The following is a 20703-nucleotide window of genomic DNA, read 5'->3' as shown; positions in this document are numbered from 1 at the left end:
CACTTCCACCCCACAGAGAGAGTATACACCCACAGTAGGTGCCGCGGCTGGGGGCCCGGACCACTCCCCTGACCGTGGCCTGCAACCTCGCTGGCCGGCAGCCCTGGGCCTAGGCTCCTCGTCCACCCCGCCCGGCCTGCGGTCTGGCCTCAACCGACTTAGCCTATCAAGACTGGACACCTACCCCGCAGTCGGGGATAGCTTACCGGGAGACACCTCTATTCCCGCAATAGCAGCCGCTCTCCACAACACCACCCAGTCGCTTCAATATAGGAAGTTAAAGGCCTTCTCTGGTGAGAAACCCACGCCCCAAGGGGAAGTAGGGATAGAGGACTGGTTGGATCATACAGAACAGGTGCTGCCTGAATGGACCTGCACGGACGCGGTCCGAAGACAACGCATCGTTGAGTGCTTACGACCCCCCGCGTCCCACATGGTGCACTACTACCGAGATGACAACCCGGAGGCTGATGCAGCAGATCTCATCTACTGCCTGACAAAGGCGTATGGGGCTCCGGTGGATACTTATGCGTTGATGGCCAAATTCCATGCGTTAGCCCAGAAGGAAGGGGAGATGGTATCCGACTTCCTCAGGCGACTACACCTGGACTTATGGAATCTGGTGCGGAAGGGCGTGTTGCCAAGAATGGAAGCCAATGGACTGCGCACCACCCAGCTGTTGAGGGGGCTCCTACCCCTGCACCCCGTGTCGGTGCGGGTCAGTAGCTGCCTAACGCCCGGGCAAGCCTTATCGTTTCACGACCTAATGGACCGGGTCCAAGCGCACGAGACGGTGTTGTTAGGACGTGACCTAGCCCCTGGGAAAAAGGCCCAGCCCGGGAGTAAGGAAGTCAAGAAAGTGGAACCCAAGGCCGACGTGCTCGAACCTGGGGATCCCGACCCCGAGGATGCCAGCGCACCAGTGACGCCCAGATCTCGTCCCCCGACCGGGCGAAGTTCACCAACCGGGAGAAGCGAGAATTACCTCAGCCAAACGCAGTGCTACGCGTGTTGAAAGATGGGACATCTGCGTGCCCGTTGCCCCACCTTGCGGAAAACGGCGTCCCGGCCAGCACAGTCGATGCCGTGCAAAACCCTGGAGGATGGAGAGGCGTCGCCGCCCTCCCCGAGCAACCGAATCGGCCCCGCCGCCATTATTCGGGTAGTTATCAAGGGCATCTACGCCGCCGCATTGCTGGACACGGGATCCCAGGTGACCATCGTATACCGGCCCTTCTACGACCAACACCTACATCGATTACCGTTGCTCTCTGCGGATGCCTTGCGACTAAGGGGATTGAGTCATGAGGATTACCCCATAGACGGAGTAGTAAAGGTGCAGTTAGATATTCCCCAACTGAACACTGGTAAACATCATCCCATGGAAGTGGAGGCCTTAGTGTGCCCCGAACCTCAGGATCACCCCAGCGCTCCAATCATCTTGGGGACTAACGCTGACATTGTGCGCGCGGTGTTCCGCATGTATTTGCAAGAAGCGGTAGAAGCCCCGCTGCTGGCCCTAGCAGCCTGCCCCGCCCTCCAAGAGGTCTGCGGTAAGATTGCGACCGAAGAGGAGCATGGCGTACTCTACAGTCAAGAATGGGGACTGACTCAAATTCCCCCGGGGGAAGGACGAATGATGGTCGCTGCTTGCCACTACCCCCGACGACGGCCGGAGGATCATCTCTTCGCCTTGGAAAGCGTGGCCCAAGACGAACAACGGTTGGGCTACGACGTACTGGCCTCCGTAAAGAAATGGCCCGGGAAGATTCCGGATCGCACCTGGGTGTACGTGCGGAATATCTCCCCTTATCCCATGAATATTGATCGGCGTCAGCTGCTGGGGAGAATATACCCCGTGACTCCCGAAGAGAAGGCCTCGACGAAACGACCCAATTACTCTCCTCCTACCTCTGATTCGTTGTTGGAATTCGACTTCGGAGACTCTCCGCTCCCGGATGAATGGAGGAAGAGACTGCAAGTCGAGCTACAAGACCGAAGGAGCGTGTTCTCCACTAGTGATATGGATGTGGGGTGCAGTCGCAGTGCCCACCATACCATCCGAATGAGCGACGCTACCCCCTTCCGGGAGCGCTCCCGCCGGCTCGCACCCCGGGACGTCGAAGAGGTGAGGAGATTACTCGCCGAGATGGAGGGGGCTGGCATCGTGCAAGGATCTCGTAGCCCTTACGCCTCACCCATCGTGGTAGTCCGCAAAAAGAACGGGACGGTCCGTCTCTGCGTGGATTACAGAACCCTGAATACCCGCACCATCCCCGATCAGTACACACTGCCCCGAATCGAGGATCTCTTGAACGCTCTGACGGGAAGTAAATGGTTCAGTGTGCTCGATCTTAGGTCCGGATACTAGCAAGTACCCATGGGCCAGGAGGACCAAGAAAAGACTGCCTTCATCTGCCCATTAGGATTTTATCAGTTTACTCACATGCCGCAAGGGATCTGCGGGGCCCCGGCCACATTCCAGAGATTGATGGAAAAGACTCTCGGAGACCTGAACCCGCAAGAATGCTTAGTGTACCTGGATGACATTATAGTGTTCGGGCGAACTCTAGAGGAACACTCCGAGAGGCTGATGAAGGTACTGGATAGACTTCAGGAGGAGGGCCTCAAACTGTCTCTGGACAAATGCAAGTTCTGTCGGTCCTCCGTGACGTATGTGGGCCACATCGTGTCGGCTGAAGGAGTGTCCACCGATCCAGGGAAGATAGAGGCTGTGGTGAATTGCCCTAGACCCCATAATGTCCAAGAGTTGCGGTCATTCTTGGGATTTTGTGGCTACTACCGGCGGTTCGTGGAAGGCTATTCCAGCAAAGCCAAGCTGTTGAACAATCTTTTAAAGATCTATCCGGGAGAGACAGAACAAAAAGGGGTCACGGCGCAAACACCCTTTGGGGAGAAATGGACCCCAGAATGTGAACAGGCATTCCTGAACTTAAAAACCAGCCTCACCCAGGCCCCGGTCTTGGCCTATGCAGATCCGGAACGTGAATACGTCCTACATGTAGACGCCAGCCTTAGTGGGCTGGGGGCTGTTCTGCATCAGAAGTATGAGACGGGGCTCCGCCCAGTGGCATATGCGAGCCGAAGCTTGACACCTAGTGAGCAGAACTACCCGGTCCATAAACTGGAATTTTTGGCCTTGAAATGGGCAGTGGTGGACAAGCTGCACGACTACCTGTATGGGGTACAGTTCGAAGTATGCACGGACAATAATCCCATGACCTATATAAATACGTCCGCCAAATTGGACGCTACGGGACACCGTTGGTTAGCTGCCCTGGCCAACTACAGTTTCAATCTTAAATACAAACCAGGACCCACCAACATAGGGGCCGACGCCCTGTCTCGTCGACCCGGCCTTCAATCCACCCCTGATGAGGAAGTATGGGAAGAAATACCGGGTCCCGGAATCCGTGCTCTCTGCTCTGTGGCTGCGGTAGTCAATAATCAGGTGGCATTCTCGGAACTACGGGTTGCTGATTCTTTGGGATGCCACTCGCGAGCCATTCCCCGGGCCTATCAGGGTCGAGAAGGGATGAATATCACGGAAGATAACATCATCTCGTGGAGGGATCTAGTGCATTACCAGACTCAAGACCCGATAGTGGAGCTGGCCCGTCAAGCGGTACAACAAGAAAATCCCTCTATACTTAAGCAAGCCCCCAAAAACTTGGTGAAACTCCTGTTGAACTAGTTTGGAAAGTTCGAAATGGACAATTGTTTGTTATATCGGGTGATCCCATATCACAACCATCCCGATCGGCGTCAGCTGTTCCTGCCGGAGCGCTTGAGGAATATGGTCCTTCGGGCCCTCCACGATGACCATCGCCATCTGGGCATTGATAAGACATTCGGGCTACTACAGGATAGATTCTACTGGCCTAGGATGAGAGAGTCCGTGGAACAGCATTGTCGAAGGTGTAATCGCTGCTTACAAAGGAAAACACTGCCCACCAGGGCGGCTCCCATGGCGCACTTGAAAAGTTCGGGCCCCATGGATCTGGTGTGTATGGATTTTCTCTGTATTGAGCCCGACAGCCGGGGCATTAGCAATGTACTAGTAATTACTGACCACTACACCAGGTACGCCCAGGCGTTCCCTACGAAAGATCAGAAGGCCGTAACGGTGGCCCGAGTCCTGTGGGAAAAGTATTTCATTCATTATGGATTACCAAATCGCCTTCACTCTGATCAGGGCAGGGACTTTGAGAGTACACTGATAAAGGAATTGCTAACACTACTGAACATTGCCAAGTCACGTACCACCCCGTACCACCCCGAAGGGGATGCTTTGCCCGAACGGTTCAACCGCACTTTATTAGATATGTTAGGAACCCTGACAGGCTCACAAAAGACGGAGTGGAGTAAGCACGTGGAGACATTGGTACATGCTTATAATTGTACCCGGCATGAGTCCACAGGGTACACCCCGTACTTTTTGATGTTCGGAAGAGAAGCCCGATTACCGGTGGATGTGCGACTGCGGATATCTACCGATGGGGTATCCAACAGAACGCACTTTCGATACGTACAGCGGTTACGGGATAGTCTACAGCAGGCCTATAAATTGGCTGAAAGAGCGACAGCGCAATTGAATGCGGGAAATAAAAGACGCTATGATCACAAGGTGCGGCACAAGGAAATTCACCCCGGGGATGCGGTTCTCTTACGCAACTTAGGTGTCCCTGGGAAACATAAATTGGCTGACCGTTGGCGGGAAGGTGTGTACGAGGTGGAGTCACAGATGCCTGGCCTTCCCGTGTATCGGATCAAGGACTCCGAAGGCCGCGTAAAAGTGTGGCATAGGAATCACCTGCTTCCCATACCTCAAGTAGGGAACGACGAGTTGGAACTACCCGCTACACCAATAGATGGAGAAGTTGGAAACCCAGAGGATGGCCTAGAGACTGTAAAACTTGCCACCTCTGAGGATCCGATGGAAGGAACCTCTCAAAGGGGCCTTCCGGCCGCGGGGGCATCTCCCGAAGGAGCTACGGGTAAAGAGCCTCTTGGCCCGAAACTTGACAATCTGACCCCAATGAGTCAGTCATTAGATCCACAAAGCCCATGTTTCACACCCCAGAGAGACTTTACTAATGCTGAAAACCCCTCAAGGGTAGAGATGGAAACACCAGTTGAGACTGGATACTCTGCGGAGGAAGCCGAGGAGGACCAACCTCGGCGAAGTCAAAGAACCAGTCAGCCTCCCATGAGAATGGCGTACGATCAATTTGGGGCACCCCATTATGAGGCTCAGCAGTGGGCTCGGCATAGAATGCAATCTATGGTGGTACTGTTCAATGAAATGTGTAACCTAATTTAAGGGAGAAGGGCTGTGTAAATAAGTTCATACATGTAGGTAGTCCAGCGGGGACGTTGGATTCTGGAGAGGGGAGAATGTAAGGATGTGTACATATATGTGTGGGTTCCGCGCTGTTACTAATGCAGGAAGCGCCATACTGTTCTTTTGCCAGTAAGGTCACTGTGTGAATAGCAAGGCTGCGCATGCGCGAGGAAAGCGCGCGAACGGCAACCAATCCGGCGGGACTTTGGGGGTTGAACTCTGAACTGTGAACTGTGGAGGAGTCAGCTGAGGCTGGGGACCAATAGGGTGTGAGACTCTGGATAGGGAAGAGACAGGAAGCGTGTGGGCAGACACACGAGTGAGAGAGAGAGAAGGAGGAAGGTGGCGGAACCTCGTGTGTGCGAGCGGAGGGTCAGTGACCCTTCCGCTTAGGACAGATACGTTCCCCAGCCCCCCAGGAGTATAACCCCTGTCACCGTAGGCTGCCGCTTTTGTAGGGACGGCCGTAGCATTTAGGGAAGCATCCCATTAGTGCTGGTTCATTTGCAAGAGTTGCGGACGCCATCTTGGTCTGGAGAACAGACCGCACAGCAGAGCAGAGTGTCGGCGCAAGGCTGGAGCAACACTACGGACCCTTTGTGAAGTGGTGTGGTCACCGCAGTGACCGGGAGGTATTGTTAGTCAACAAGTGCACCTACACCGGTCTCCAGGCGCTGATCCCGCCTCCCACTAACTAATTGGGGGCACTAGTGTGCCAGTAAACTATTCAATACAACTACTAGTTGCAGGACATACTCCTTGGGAGAGTGGCAGAGCCACCTGTGTACAGGACATTAACCCTATAAAGGTGTGGCCGAGCCACAGTGTGAAATGTTTGATTATAACGTGTAAGGGTTCAATGCATGTTATGTGTCTGCATTATCGTATTAGTTAGTATCATAGTAAAAGGTTGCTTGTTGCACAATACAGTTGTTATGTTTCTTACTCAGGGTAGATTCTCTACAATGGGGATCCTGGGTAAGTGGAGGCGCTGCACCATGATAAGAGAGGGTAAGACCCCAGGCTCCCCAACAGCGGAGGCTTAGAGCTCCTGGAGCCACAGGTAAAACACAGCATTAGTAGTTCCTTTGTGCAGGGGTTCACAAAAAGGACTGGTGATCCCTTTGAAACGGGCTGCAAGAAACCAAGGACATTTCCACTGGTACAGGACTTTATGTATTGAAGGTTTTTTATTATATATTTTTATCTTTTGACAATTTTTTCTATATATTTTTTATTAATAAATACATTTTTTAGATTTTTTATATTTTTTCCTTTAGGGTTTTTTGTCAGGAGATTGCATTGCCATTTGTTTATTTTAAAAGTTTTATCATAGTGTACTAGCCCTATCTAGCTGCCCCTTCAAGCCTATCCAATCAGCTATTGTCTCTCCCACTAGTAATTTATAATTAATATTTATAATTAACTGGTTATTTAGCGGCGCTACTTCATATTGTTTTTTTGAGAGAGATATATATATATATATATATATATATATATATATATATATATATATATATATATATATATATATATATATATATGGTGTGAGTGTATATGTACATAGGGGGGGTGTATATGGGGGGTGTACATGTATAGAGGGTGTGAGTATATATATATATATATATATATATATATATATATAAATATATATATATATATATATATACAGTGTTCGACAAACCTATACATTTGCTCGCCCCGGGCGAGTGGATTTAACCCCCGGGCGAGTAAATATTGGCCCAAGCAGCACACGTTTGGTACTAGGTGGCGAGTAGATTTTTTTGTGTGGCGAGTAGATTTTTTGGTGATTTGTCAACCACTGTGTGTGTGTATATATATATATATATATATATATATATATATATAGTGAGTGTATAGGGGTGTGTGTATATATATATATATAGGGTGTGAGTGTATATGTACATAGGGCGTGTGTGTATATAGGGGGTGAGTGTATATGGGGGGGTGTATATGTATAGAGGGTGTGAGTATATATATATATATATATATATATATATATATATATAGTATATATGTGGGGTGTGTGTATGTATAGAGGGTGTGAGTGTATATAGGGGTGAGGGTATATGGGGTGTGTGTATATATAAATATATGGGTGAGTGTATACAGTATATGATGTATAGGAAGAAGGTTTTGCCCACACACAAGATGGCGACTCCTGACTGCCGGTGAAATCGTCACGTGATCCTCCCTCCTCCATGACGCTAGGTGCGCTGCTGGCCGTGCGGGATCCTGATTGGTTGGGATCTGGGTCACAGCGGCCAATGGGCAGTCAGTTTATTTTGAGGTGCTGAGAGCATCGCTGTGTGGACGAGAGAAGCGGGGAGAGCGGGGCCCAGGGGTGAGAGCGGGGCCCGGGGGTGAGAGCGGGGGCCCGGGGAGGAGAGCGGGGGCCCGGGGGGGAGAGCGGGGGCCCGGGGGGGAGAGCGGGGGCCCGGGGGTGAGAGCGGGGGCCCGGGGGGGAGAGCGGGGGCCCGGGGGGACAGTGAGGGGAGAGGTGAGCGCGGGGCCCGGGGGGGAGAGCGGGGGCCCGGGGGGGAGAGCGGGGGCCCGGGGGGAGAGCGGGGGCCCGGGGGTAGGGGTGAGAGCGGGGGCCCGGGGGGAGAGCGGGGGCCCGGGGGTAGGGGTGAGAGCGGGGCCCGGGGGGGAGAGCGGGGCCCGGGGGTGGGGGGGAGAGCGGGGCCGGGGGGAGAGCGGGGGTGGGGGGGAGAGCGGGGCCGGGGGGAGAGCGGGGCCCGGGGGTGGGGGGGAGAGCGGGGCCCGGGGGGAGAGCGGGGCCCGGGGGTAGGGGGGAGCGCGGGGCCCGGGGGTAGGGGTGAGAGCGGGTCCCGGGGGTAGGGGTGAGAGCGGGTCCCGGGGGTAGGGGTGAGAGCGGGTCCCGGGGGTAGTGGTGAGAGCGGGGGTAGTGGTGAGAGCGGAGATCGGGGGTAGTGGTGAGAGCGGAGAGCGGGGGTAGTGGTGAGAGCGGGGCCCGGGTGTAGGGGTGAGAGCGGGGCCCGGGGGTAGGGGTGAGAGCGGGGCCCGGGGGTAGTGGTGAGAGCGGGGGTAGGGGGTGAGAGAGGGGGGACGGGGACAGCGAGGGGAGATGTGAGAGGCCCAGGGGTTAGGGGGTGAGAGCGGGGGTAGGGTGAGAGAGGGGGGACGACAGCGAGGGGAGAAGGGGACGGCAGCGAGGGGAGAAGGGGACGGCAGCGAGGGGAGAAGGGGACGGCAGCGAGGGGAGAAGGGGACGGCAGCGAGGGGAGAAGGGGACGACAGCGAGGGGAGAAGGGGACGACAGCGAGGAGAGAAGGGGACGACAGCGAGGGGTGAGGGGGGGGGGGCGACAGCGAGGGGTGAGGGGGGGGGACGACAGCGAGGGGTGAGGGGGGGGACGACAGCGAGGGGTGAGGGGGGGGACGACAGCGAGGGGTGAGGGGACGACGACAGCGAGGGGTGGGGGGGGGGGACAGCGAGGGGTGAGGGGGGACGACGACAGCGAGGGAAGATGGGGGGACAACAGCGGGGATGACAGTGAGGGGAGAGGGACAGTGAGGGGAGAAGGGGGAGGGGGGGAGAGGGACAGTGAGGGGAGAAGGGGGAGGGATGGAGGGGAAAAGTGAGGGGAGGGAGGGGAACAGTGAGGAGTGAGCAGGGGGAGAGGGAGTGGGGGGAGGGGGGGAGAAGGGGACGGGACAGTGAGGTGAGGGAGAGAACGAGGGGAGGGAGGGGGGAGGGAGCGAGGAGAGGGAGGGGGAACGAGCAGGGGGAGAGGGGGCAGTGAGAGGGAGGGGGGGAGAGAGCAAGGAGAGGGAGTGGGGAGAGAGCGAGGAGAAGGGGGGGCATTGAGAGGGAGGGGGGTGAGAGCAAGGAGAAGGAGGGGGGTGAGAGCGAGAAGAGGGAAGGGGGTGAGAGCGAGATGAGGGGGGTGAGAGCAAGGAGAGGGGAGAGAGCAGGGCCCAAGAGTGAATTGCGGGGAGGGGGGAGGGCCCAGGGGTGAGAGGAGAGAGCGGGGTGTGGGAGGGGTGAGAGCGGGTCCCCGGGGGGAGAGGTGTCAGGGTTGGGTGGAAGTGTGGTGTGTGGGAGGGGTGAGACAGCGGCACTGGGGAAGGGAGGCGTGAGAGAGGGGCCTGGTGGAGGAAGGGGTAAGAGCGATGCCCCGGGGAGGGATAGGAGGGGAGGTGTGAGGGTGGGAGCGGGACCCGAATGGGGGGGGGGGAGGTGTCTGAGCGGGGCCCCTGGGGTGGAGAAGGTATTCTGAGCGGTGTCCGATGGGAAGAGGGGGTGGCTGGGGTGGAAGTCCCGGGGAGGGGGTGATGCGTATTAGGGATATGGGGGGAAGGAGGCATTCAGTGTGACCTGTATATAAAGCTGTGTTGGTGTGGTGACTCCCATTAATTGTGCTGTTTTTCCTGTATTTACTTTTCTGTGTGTGTGTGTGTATATATATATATATATATGCGCATACACCGCGGCTCCAGGCGCCCGTACAGCGCTGCAAAGCAAACGTAGCCACTTATCTTTCCACCGGTTCCTCGGTGCGCCCCGCCTGACCCTGTGGGCACAGGAGATGTAATGTGGGGTTCCCTGCCTGACCCTGTGGGCACAGGAGATGTAATGTGGGGTTCCCTGCCTGACCCTGTGGGCACAGGAGATATAATGTGGGGTTCCCCGCCTGACCCTGTGGGCACGGAGATGTAATGTGGGGTTCCCCGCCTGACCCTGTGGGCACAGGAGATGTAATGTGGGGTTCCCTGCCTGACCCTGTGGGCACAGGAGATGTAATGTGGGGTTCCCTGCCTGACCCTGTGGGCACAGGAGATGTAATGTGGGGTGCCCTGTCTGACCCTGTGGGCACAGGAGATGTAATGTGGGGTTCCCTGTCTGACCTTGTGGGCACAGGAGATGTAATGTGGGGTTCCCTGTCTGACCCTGTGGGCACAGGAGATGTAATGTGGGGTTCCCTGTCTGACCCTGTGGGCACGGAGATGTAATGTGGGGTTCCCTGTCTGACCCTGTGGGCACAGGAGATGTAATGTGGGGTTCCCCGCCTGACCCTGTGGGCACAGGAGATGTAATGTGGGGTTCCCTGCCTGACCCTGTGGGCACAGGAGATGTAATGTGGGGTTCCCCGCCTGACCCTGTGGGCACGGAGATGTAATGTGGGGTTCCCCGCCTGACCCTGTGGGCACAGGAGATGTAATGTGGGGTTCCCCGCCTGACCCTGTGGGCACAGGAGATGTAATGTGGGGTTCCCTGTCTGACCCTGTGGGCACGGAGATGTAATGTGGGGTTCCCCGCCTGACCCTGTGGGCACAGGAGATGTAATGTGGGGTTCCCCGCCTGACCCTGTGGGCACGGAGATGTAATGTGGGGTTCCCCGTCTGACCCTGTGGGCACGGAGATGTAATGTGGGGTTCCCCGCCTGACCCTGTGGGCACGGAGATGTAATGTGGGGTTCCCCGCCTGACCCTGTGGGCACAGGAGATGTAATGTGGGGTTCCCCGCCTGACCCTGTGGGCACGGAGATGTAATGTGGGGTTCCCTGCCTGACCCTGTGGGCACGGAGATGTAATGTGGGGTTCCCTGCCTGACCCTGTGGGCACGGAGATGTAATGTGGGGTTCCCTGTCTGACCCTGTGGGCACGGAGATGTAATGTGGGGTTCCCCGCCTGACCCTGTGGGCACGGAGATGTAATGTGGGGTTCCCTGCCTGGCACATGGGGGGGTAATTGGAAGCAGATGGTGTAGAGATGGCCGGATCCTGTATCTCGTCTCACGTGTCTCCCCCTCTCTCGTAGTATTCTCCTGCTGAGCCCCCTGACTGCACCCTAGTGCTGGCTGCATGCGTGTACGTCTGTGCGTCCCTGTATCCACAGGTAAGAGGTGTAAAGAGTGGGGAGCGGGGCGTACCTCTCACCCTCCTAATACACAGGCATCAGGGAAACATACCTCTCACCCTCCTAATACAGAGGCATGAAGGAAACATACCTCTCACCCCCTCCTCCTAATACACAGGCATCAGGGAAACGTACCTCTCGCCCCCTCCTCCTAATACACAGGCATCAGGGAAACGTACCTCTCGCCCCCTCCTCCTAATACACAGGCATCAGGAAAACATACCTCTCACCCTCCTAATACAGAGGCATGAATGAAACATACCTCTCACCCCCTCCTCCTAATACACAGGCATCAGGGAAACGTACCTCTCGCCCCCTCCTCCTAATACACAGGCAACAGGGACATGTACCTCTCGCCCCTCCTCATAATACACAGGCATCAGGGACACGTACCTCTCGCCCCCTCCTCCTAATACACAGGCATCAGGGACACGTACCTCTCACCCTACTAATACACAGGCATCAGGGACACATACCTCTCGCCCCACCCTCCTAATACACAGGCATCAGGGACACGTACCTCTCGCCCCCTCCTCCTAATACACAGGCAACAGGGACACGTACCTCTCGCCCCCTCCTCCTAATACACAGGCAACAGGGACACGTACCTCTCGCCCCCTCCTCCTAATACACAGGCATCAGGGACACGTACCTCTCGCCCCCTCCTCCTAATACACAGGCATCAGGGACACGTACCTCTCGTCCCCTCCTCCTAATACACAGGCATCAGGGACATGTACCTCTCGCCCCCTCCTCCTAATACACAGGCATCAGGGACATGTACCTCTCGCCCCCTCCTCCTAATACACAGGCATCAGGGACACGTGATGGTTGGTAGGAGTGGCTGGGTGAGTGAGTAGATGGATGGCAGTGCCTGGCTGGGATGGTTGATAGGCGTGACTGGGTGAGTGAGTAGATGAATGGCAGTGCCTGGCTGGGATGGTTGGTAGGAGTGACTGGGTGAGCGAGTAGCTGGATGGCAGTGCCTGGCTGGGATGGTTGGTAGGAGTGACTGGGTGAGTGAGTAGAGGGATGGCAGTGCCTGGCTGGGATGGTTGGTAGGAGTGACTGGGTGAGTGAGTAGATGAATGGCAGTGCCAAGTTGGGATGGTTGGTAGGAGTGGCTGGGTGAGTGAGTAGAGGGATGGAAGTGCCTGGCTGTGATGGTTGGTAGGAGTGGCTGGGTGAGTGAGTAGATGGATGGCAGTGCCTGGCTGGGATGGTTGGTAGGAGTGGCTGGGTGAGTGAGTAGAGGGATGGCAGTGCCTGGCTGTGATGGTTGGTAGGAGTGACTGGGTGAGTGAGTAGATGAATGGCAGTGCCTGGCTGGGATGGTTAGTAGGAGTGACTGGGTGAGTGAGTAGATGGATGGCAGTGCCTGGCTGGGATGGTTGGTAGGAGTGGCTGGGTGAGTGAGTAGCTGGATGGCAGTGCCTGGCTGGGATGGTTGGTAGGAGTGGCTGGGTGAGTGAGTAGATGGATGGCAGTGCCTGGCTGGGATGGTTGGTAGGAGTGACTGGGTGAGTGAGTAGATGGATGGCAGTGCCTGGCTGGGATGGTTGGTAGGAGTGGCTGGGTGAGTGAGTAGAGGGATGGCAGTGCCTGGCTGTGATGGTTGGTAGGAGTGACTGGGTGAGTGAGTAAATGGATGGCAGTGCCTGGCTGGGATGGTTGGTAGGAGTGGCTGGGTGAGTGAGTAGAGGGATGGCAGTGCCTGGCTGGGATGGTTGGTAGGAGTGACTGGGTGAGTGAGTAGATGGGTGGCAGTGCCTGGCTGGGATGGTTGGTAGGAGTGGCTATGTGAGTGAGTAGATGGGTGGCAGTGCCTGGCTGGGATGGTTGGTAGGAGTGACTGGGTGAGTGAGTAGAGGGATGGCAGTGCCTGGCTGGGATGGTTGGTAGGAGTGACTGGGTGAGTGAGTAGATGGGTGGCAGTGCCTGGCTGGGATGGTTGGTAGGAGTGGCTATGTGAGTGAGTAGATGGATGGCAGTGCCTGGCTGGGATGGTTGGTAGGAGTGACTGGGTGAGCGAGTAGATGGATGGCAGTGCCTGGCTGGGGTGGTCGGTAGGAGTGACTGGGTGAGTGAGTAGATGGATGGCAGTGCCTGGCTGGGATGGTCGGTAGGAGTGACTGGGTGAGTGAGTAGAGGGATGGCAGTGCCTGGCTGGGATGGTCGGTAGGAGTGACTGGGTGAGTGAGTAGCTGGATGGCAGTGCCTGGCTGGGATGGTTGGTAGGAGTGACTGGGTGAGTGAGTAGCTGGATGGCAGTGCCTGGCTGGGATGGTTGGTAGGAGTGACTGGGTGAGTGAGTAGAGGGATGGCAGTGCCTGGCTGGGATGGTCGATAGGAGTGGCTGGGTGAGTGAGTAGATGGATGGCAGTGCCTGGCTGGGATGGTTGGTAGCAGTGACTGGGTGAGTGAGTAGCTGGATGGCAGTGCCTGGCTGGGATGGTTGGTAGGAGTGACTGGGTGAGTGAGTAGCTGGATGGCAGTGCCTGGCTGGGATGGTTGGTAGGAGTGACTGGGTGAGTGAGTAGAGGGATGGCAGTGCCTGGCTGGGATGGTCGGTAGGAGTGACTGGGTGAGTGAGTAGATGGGTGGCAGTGCCTGGCTGGGATGGTTGGTAGGAGTGACTGGGTGAGTGAGTAGCTGGATGGCAGTGCCTGGCTGGGATGGTCGGTAGGAGTGGCTGGGTGAGTGAGTAGAGGGATGGCAGTGCCTGGCTAGGATGGTTGGTAGGAGTGACTGGGTGAGTGAGTAGAGGGATGGCAGTGCCTGGCTGGGATGGTTGGTAGGAGTGACTGGGTGAGTGAGTAGCTGGATGGCAGTGCCTGGCTGGGATGGTTGGTAGGAGTGACTGGGTGAGTGCGTAGCTGGATGGCAGTGCCTGGCTGGGATGGTCGTTAGGAGTGACTCGGTGAGTGAGTAGAGGGATGGCAGTGCCTGGCTGGGATGGTTGGTAGGAGTGACTGGGTGAGTGAGTAGATGGATGGCAGTGCCTGGCTGGGATGGTTGGTAGGAGTGGCTGGGTGAGTGAGTAGATGGATGGCAGTGCCTGGCTGGGATGGTTGGTAGGAGTGGCTGGGTGAGTGAGTAGAGGGATGGCAGTGCCTGGCTGGGATGGTTGGTAGGAGTGGCTGGGTGAGTGAGTAGATGAATGGCAGTGCCTGGCTGGGATGGTTGGTAGGAGTGGCTGGGTGAGCGAGTAGAGGGATGGCAGTGCCAGGCTGGGATGGTTGGTAGGAGTGGCTGTGGGTGATGTTTTCCTCAGTGGGACTTGATATTTGCTCATGAAATGAATTAATTTGACACTTCCCCAGAAGTGGATATTTATATTGTATTGTTGTGGGGTGTGAAGCCACATAGCGGTCGCTCACCTTTATCCCCGTAACCCTCCATCTTTACCAAGCCAGAATAAATGTCCCTAATTTCTCCCACACCCCACACCCCCACACCCCACACCTAGTCACGTGCTCGTTACCGTTCAACAATTCAGCTCGAGACCGAAATTAAGAATGGAGGAGATTGGTTATTCCTCCGCTTCATGCACAATGTTCCCTGGCCTCCCTAACGCGCCCCGTTTCCCCGGCCTCTCTCACGCGCCCCGTTTCCCCGGCCTCCCTAACGCGCCCCGTTTCCCCGGCCTCTCTCACGCGCCCCGTTTCCCTGGCCTCCCTAACGCGCCCCGTTTCCCCGGCCTCTCTAACGCGCCCCGTTTCCCCGGCCTCTCTCACGCGCCTCTTTTTCCCCGGCCTCTCTCGCGCGCCCCGTTCCCCGGCCTCACTCCCGCTCCCCGTTTCCCCGGCCTCTCTCTCGCGCCCCGTTTCCCCGGCCTCTCTCTCGCGCCCCGTTTCCCCGGCCTCTCTAACGCTCCCCGTTTCCCCGGCCTCTCTCAAGCGCCCCGTTTCCCCGGTCTCTCTCTCGCGCCCCGTTTCCCCGGCCTCTCTCACGCGCCCGTTTCCCCGGCCTCTCTCACGCGCCCCGTTTCCCCGGCCTCTCTAACGCTCCCCGTTTCCCCGGCCTCTCTCAAGCGCCCCGTTTCCCCGGTCTCTCTCTCGCGCCCCGTTTCCCCGGCCTCTCTCACGCTCCCCGTTTCCCCGGCCTCTCTCACGCTCCCCGTTTCCCCGGCCTCTCTAACGCGCCCCGTTTCCCCGGCCTCCCTCACGCGCCCCGTTTCCCCGGCCTCCCTCACGCGCCCCGTTTCCCCGGCCTCCCTCACGCGCCCCGTTTCCCCGGCCTCTCTCACGCGCCCCGTTTCCCCGGCCTCTCACGCGCCCCGTTTCCGCGGCCTCTCATGCGCCCCGTTTCCCCGGCCTCTCTTGCGCGCCCCGTTCCCCGGCCTCACTCACGCTCCCCGTTTCCCCGGCCTCTCTCTCGCGCCCCGTTTCCCCGGCCTCTCACGCGCCCCGTGTCCCCGGCCTCTCTTACGCGCCCCGTTTCCCCGGCCTCTCTCATGCGCCCCGTTTCCCCGGCCTCCCTAAGGCCTCTCTCACGCTCCCCGTTTCCCCGGCCTCTCTCACGCTCCCCGTTTCCCCGGCCTCTCTCACGCGCCCCGTCTCCCCGGCCTCTCTTACGCGCCCCGTTTCCCCGGCCTCCCTAAGGCCTCTCTCACGCTCCCCGTTTCCCCGGCCTCTCTCACGCTCCCCGTTTCCCCGGCCTCTCTCACGCTCCCCGTTTCCCCGGCCTCTCTCACGCGCCCCGTTTCCCCGGCCTCTCTCACGCTCCCCGTTTCCCCGGCCTCTCTCACGCTCCCCGTTTCCCCGGCCTCTCTCACGCTCCCCGTTTCCCCGGCCTCTCTCACGCGCCCCGTTTCCCCGGCCTCTCTCACGCGCCCCGTTTCCCCGGCCTCTCTCACGCGCCCCGTTTCCCCGGCCTCTCTCACGCGCCCCGTTTCCCCGGCCTCTCTCACGCGCCCCGTTTCCCCGGCCTCTCTCGCGCGCCCCGTTTCCCCGGCCTCTCTCGCGCGCCCCGTTTCCCCGGCCTCTCTCGCGCGCCCCTGTTTCCCCGGCCTCTCTCGCGCGCCCCGTTTCCCCGGCCTCTCTCACGCGCCCCGTCTCCCCGCCCTCTCACTCGCCCCTGTTTCCCTCTCTCCGCAGCCCGCCCTGCACCTCGCGCTGTGGGACTGGCGATGCCGCCATGACGGAGGCGGAGGAGACGGTGCTGTACATCGAGCACCGTTACGTGTGCTCGGAGTGCGGGGAGGAATACCCCAACCTAGAGGACGCGGTCCTGCATCAGCACAGCCACACGGCCGACCCACAGGATTCTCAGTACCAGGTGGTGGGCCTCAGCTCTCAGGAGAACCAGTACCAGTGCCTGGAGTGCGGGCAGCTCCTGCTGACCCCCGGAGACCTCCTCACCCACCAGGAGCTGCACCTCAAGCTCCTGCACCCGGCTCAGCCCGACAGCCCCAAGGACAAGCGCCCGTCGCGGAGCCAGATCCACTATGAGTGCCCGGACTGCAAGGCTCTGTTTAGCAGCCAGGAGGTGTGGACGGCCCACCGATACACTCACCTCCACGCCCAGGATGTCCCCCAGCAGAAGGTGCTGCTGCAGGCGGAGTGCCCGGCCGGGGAAGCCCCGCTGCAGTACGTGGGCGCCCCCTCTGGTTCCGGGGAGGTCCACTTTGTAGCAGGACAGCAGCATTTCCGCGTGTCCACCCCTGTGCCGGCCTCGGTCTCGCACACCCAGGTGTTGGTGGACCTGGAGCACTCTTACAAGAAGAGCGAGGGGACGGAGGAGGGCTGCCCCGTGGAGATCCTGCTGTACAAGTGCTCGGAGTGCACGCAGCTCTTCCAGACGCCGGGGGAGTTCCTGGAGCATCAGGCCACACACTTCCTGGGACAGGAGAGCGCCCCCGACGGGAGCGAGCCCGCCACTGACACCCTCCCCGCCACGCCGACGGGACAGGCAGGAGAGCAGGCGATGAGGGAGGAAGAGCCCCACGCCGGCAGCTACGAGCAGAAGAAAGGCGGAGAATCGGACTCGCCCGTGGGAGAACAAGCCACGGGAGCCGGCGGGAGACCCGAAAGTGAGGTGGTATTCTCCTGCGGTCAGTGCGGGGACACCTTCCAGAGCATTGGGGAGCTGCAGGTCCACCAGCTTTCCCACCAGGCGGGGCCCTTCAACTGCCCGCTGTGCAGCAAGGTCTTCCCCACCCACCCAGAGGTGGACAAGCACCTGAGGTCCCACCGGGGGGAGTCCCACTACCTGTGCATGGACTGCGGCCTGGGCTACCCCAGCGAGGCCGTCCTGCTGTACCACCGCCGCTCCCACCTCCCCAACCCGCTGTACTCCTGCGAGTGCGGACAGACCTTCATCAACATGACCAAGTTCCTGTATCACCGCCGCAGCCACAGCAACAAACCGCAAGCGCCGGCGCCGGCAGAGGAGAAGAAACCCAGCACCTACTCCTTCCCCACGGCGGACGGGGGCTTCCTGTGCGGGCCGTGCGGGAAGGAGTTCCCCCAGCTCCCGCAGCTGCTGCGCCACCAACGCTTCGTGCACATGCTGGAGCGGCGGCACAAGTGCCCGACCTGCGGGAAGCCCTTCAAGAAGCGCTCGCACCTGCGCAACCACATGCTGACGCACACCGGGGAGCGGCCGTACTCCTGCACCGACTGCACCAAGTCCTTCAACTCCCAGGCCAACCTGCTGCGGCACCGCCTCACCCACACCGGCGAGAAGCCGCACAAGTGCCAGCTCTGCGGCAAGGCCTTCAGCCAGTCCTCCACGCTGCAGCAGCACCTGTTCGTGCACGGGCTGGCATATCCGTACAAGTGCACCGAGTGCGGCGTGAACTTCCACCGCCCGTACCGCCTGCTCATGCACCAATATCACCACACCGGCGAGTACCCCTACAAGTGCCAGGAGTGCGGCCTCTCCTTCCTCCTCAAGAGGCTGCTGGAGGTGCACAAGCTCGGGCACCGCGGCGAGCTGCCCCACCGATGTTTGGACTGTGGCACCAACTTCCCCAGCCCCCAGCGGCTACAGGATCACCGCTGCGGCAGAGCGGGGGCCACAGCGGGCGAGATGCTGGAGTGCCCCGTGTGCGGCAAGAAGGTGAATTCTGACGCCCGCCTGAATGCACATGTCGCGGCGCAACACGCGGGCGGTAAGGGGGGTAACGGGTGTGCAGTGAAGGGGCAGCCGGCGGCCCCACCCCGGAGCAAGCAGAAAGCGGGGGCCAAAAACTTGGAGTGCCCGGACTGCCACAAGACGTTTAGCACAGAGACATCGCTGCAAGTTCACCGCCGGATTCACACCGGCGAACGGCCCTACCCCTGCCCAGACTGCGGCAAAGCCTTCCGCCAGTCCACCCACCTGAAGGACCACCGCCGGCTGCACACGGGCGAGAAACCCTTCAAGTGCGAAGTGTGCGGCAAAGCGTTCACCATCGCGGTGCGGCTGTCTGAGCACCGCCGTATACACACGGGGGAGCGGCCCCACACCTGCCCGGACTGCGGCCGGGCCTACCGGTCATTCTCCAACCTGTGGAAGCACCGCAAACTGCACCGCGAGCAGCCGCCGGCCCCCGAACCTCTCACCGCTGACCTCTCGGTGGCCATCCTGGAGACGGTGGAGACCATCCCCATCATAGAGACGGTGGAGATGTTCCCGGAGGGCAGCACCATCAGCGCGCAGGACATTCAGTTCGAGACTTTGCAGGTGGAAAATATCCACCTGGGGAGCATCCAGATTGGGACCCTGTGAGGGGGGGGGGGCGGGGGGCACCCTGTGAGGGGGGGGGGGCGGGGGGCACCCTGTGAGGGGTGGCGGGGGGCACCCTGTGAGGGGGGGGGGGATGTGCCCGCTTCCCTCAGTCTGCACAGATGCCCTTAATACCCGGGGTATTTACACTCGTCTCTTCAGTAAATGTATTCACCTTTTTTTATCTTCCCTGTAATTGCCCACTCCAATCCCAGTCTTTTTTCTCCCCACCCCCTGGAACCTCCCCGCCCTTTCCCCCCTTCTTCCTCCCCACCCCCTGGAACCTCCCCGCCCCCTCCTCCCCACCCCCTGGAACCTCCCCACCCCCTCCCCCCTTCTTCCTCCCCACCCCCTGGAACCTCCCCGCCCCCTCCTCCCCACCCCCTGGAACCTCCCCACCCCCTCCCCCCTTCTTCCTCCCCACCCCCTGGAACCTCCCCGCCCCCTCCTCCCCACCCCCTGGAACCTCCCCACCCCCTCCCCCCTTCTTCCTCCCCACCCCCTGGAACCTCCCCGCCCCCTCCTCCCCACCCCCTGGAACCTCCCCACCCCCTGGAACCTCCCCGCCCCCTCCTCCCCACCCCCTGGAACCTCCCCGCCCCCTCCTCCCCACCCCCTGGAACCTCCCCGCCCCCTCCTCCCCACCCCCTGGAACCTCCCCGCCCCCTCCTCCCCACCCCCTGGAACCTCCCCGCCCCCTCCTCCCCACCCCCTGGAACCTCCCCGCCCCCTCCTCCCCACCCCCTGGAACCTCCCCGCCCCCTCCTCCCCACCCCCTGGAACCTCCCCGCCCCCTCCTCCCCACCCCCTGGAACCTCCCCGCCCCCTCCTCCCCACCCCCTGGAACCTCCCCGCCCCCTCCTCCCCACCCCCTGGAACCTCCCCGCCCCCTCCTCCCCACCCCCTGGAACCTCCCCACCCCCTGGAACCTCCCCACCCCCTGGAACCTCCCCACCCCCTCCTCCCCACCCCCTGGAACCTCCCCGCCCCCTGGAACCTCCCCACCCCCTCCTCCCCACCCCCTGGAACCTCCCCGCCCCCTGGAACCTCCCCGCCCCCTCCTTTCCTTCTTCCTCCTCTCCCCCCTTCTTCCTTCCTCCTCCCCCCCCCCCTCCCCGGGATCCTCACGCCCCCTCTCTCATGCTCACTTCTGGCTGCTTTTCTTTTCCTGCACTTCCCCATCTCTCTTCTTCCCTCTCTTTTTTTTATTTTGATCATACGTCTCGCTCCCCCCCCCCCACCCCCCCACACACACACACTTATAGCGGCGCTGTAACTGTTGCTGGTTAGACCAGGTGTGTAATTAAATAAAGCATCTTTTTCAGGCTTCCCTTTTCTGTGTGTGTGTGCGCGCAATACGCCCCTCTCCGTGTGTGTGTGTGTGCGCGCGCGCAATACGCCCCTCTCCGTGTGTGTGTGTGTGTGTGTGTGTGTGTGTGTGCGCAATACGCCCCTCTCCCTGTGTGTGTGTGTGTGTGTGCGCGCGCAATACGCCCCTCTCCGTGTGTGTGTGTGTGTGTGTGTGTGTGTGTGTGTGTGTGCGCGCGCAACACTCCTTTCTCTGTGTGTGTGTGTGCGCAACACTCCTTTCTCTGTGTGTGTGTGCGTGCGCAATACGCCCCTCTCCCTGTGTGTGTGTGCTCGCGCAATACGCCTTTCTCTGTGTGTGTGCAATACTTCATTGTGTGTGTGTGTGTGTGTGTGTGTGTGTGTGTGTGTGTG

The 20703-nt window shown here is 59.5% G+C and overlaps 1 protein-coding gene across 4 annotated transcripts; it reads left to right on the top strand.

The window, feature by feature from the left end:
• The first annotated feature begins 7643 nt into the window (after nt 1-7643).
• Nucleotides 7644-20310, top strand: ZNF574 (zinc finger protein 574). 4 transcript variants are annotated; one of them, XM_075580605.1, is made up of 3 exons: nt 7644-7730; nt 11170-11247; nt 16368-20310. In XM_075580605.1, exon 3 carries the CDS (start codon nt 16408-16410, stop codon nt 18982-18984), a length of 2577 nt encoding a protein of 858 aa, XP_075436720.1. In that variant the 5' UTR covers nt 7644-7730; nt 11170-11247; nt 16368-16407; the 3' UTR covers nt 18985-20310. The 4 variants fall into 4 exon arrangements, with proteins under 4 accessions (XP_075436720.1, XP_075436721.1, XP_075436723.1 ...); XM_075580606.1 differs by having other exon boundaries at nt 7685-7749; XM_075580608.1 differs by lacking the exon at nt 7644-7730 and adding an exon at nt 8677-8697.
• Nucleotides 20311-20703: the final 393 nt, after the last annotated feature.

Source organism: Ascaphus truei (assembly GCF_040206685.1).
Source record: "Ascaphus truei isolate aAscTru1 chromosome 6 unlocalized genomic scaffold, aAscTru1.hap1 SUPER_6_unloc_1, whole genome shotgun sequence".
Classification (NCBI taxonomy): domain Eukaryota; kingdom Metazoa; phylum Chordata; class Amphibia; order Anura; family Ascaphidae; genus Ascaphus; species Ascaphus truei.
This window is presented reverse-complemented; position numbering and strand designations above follow the sequence as displayed.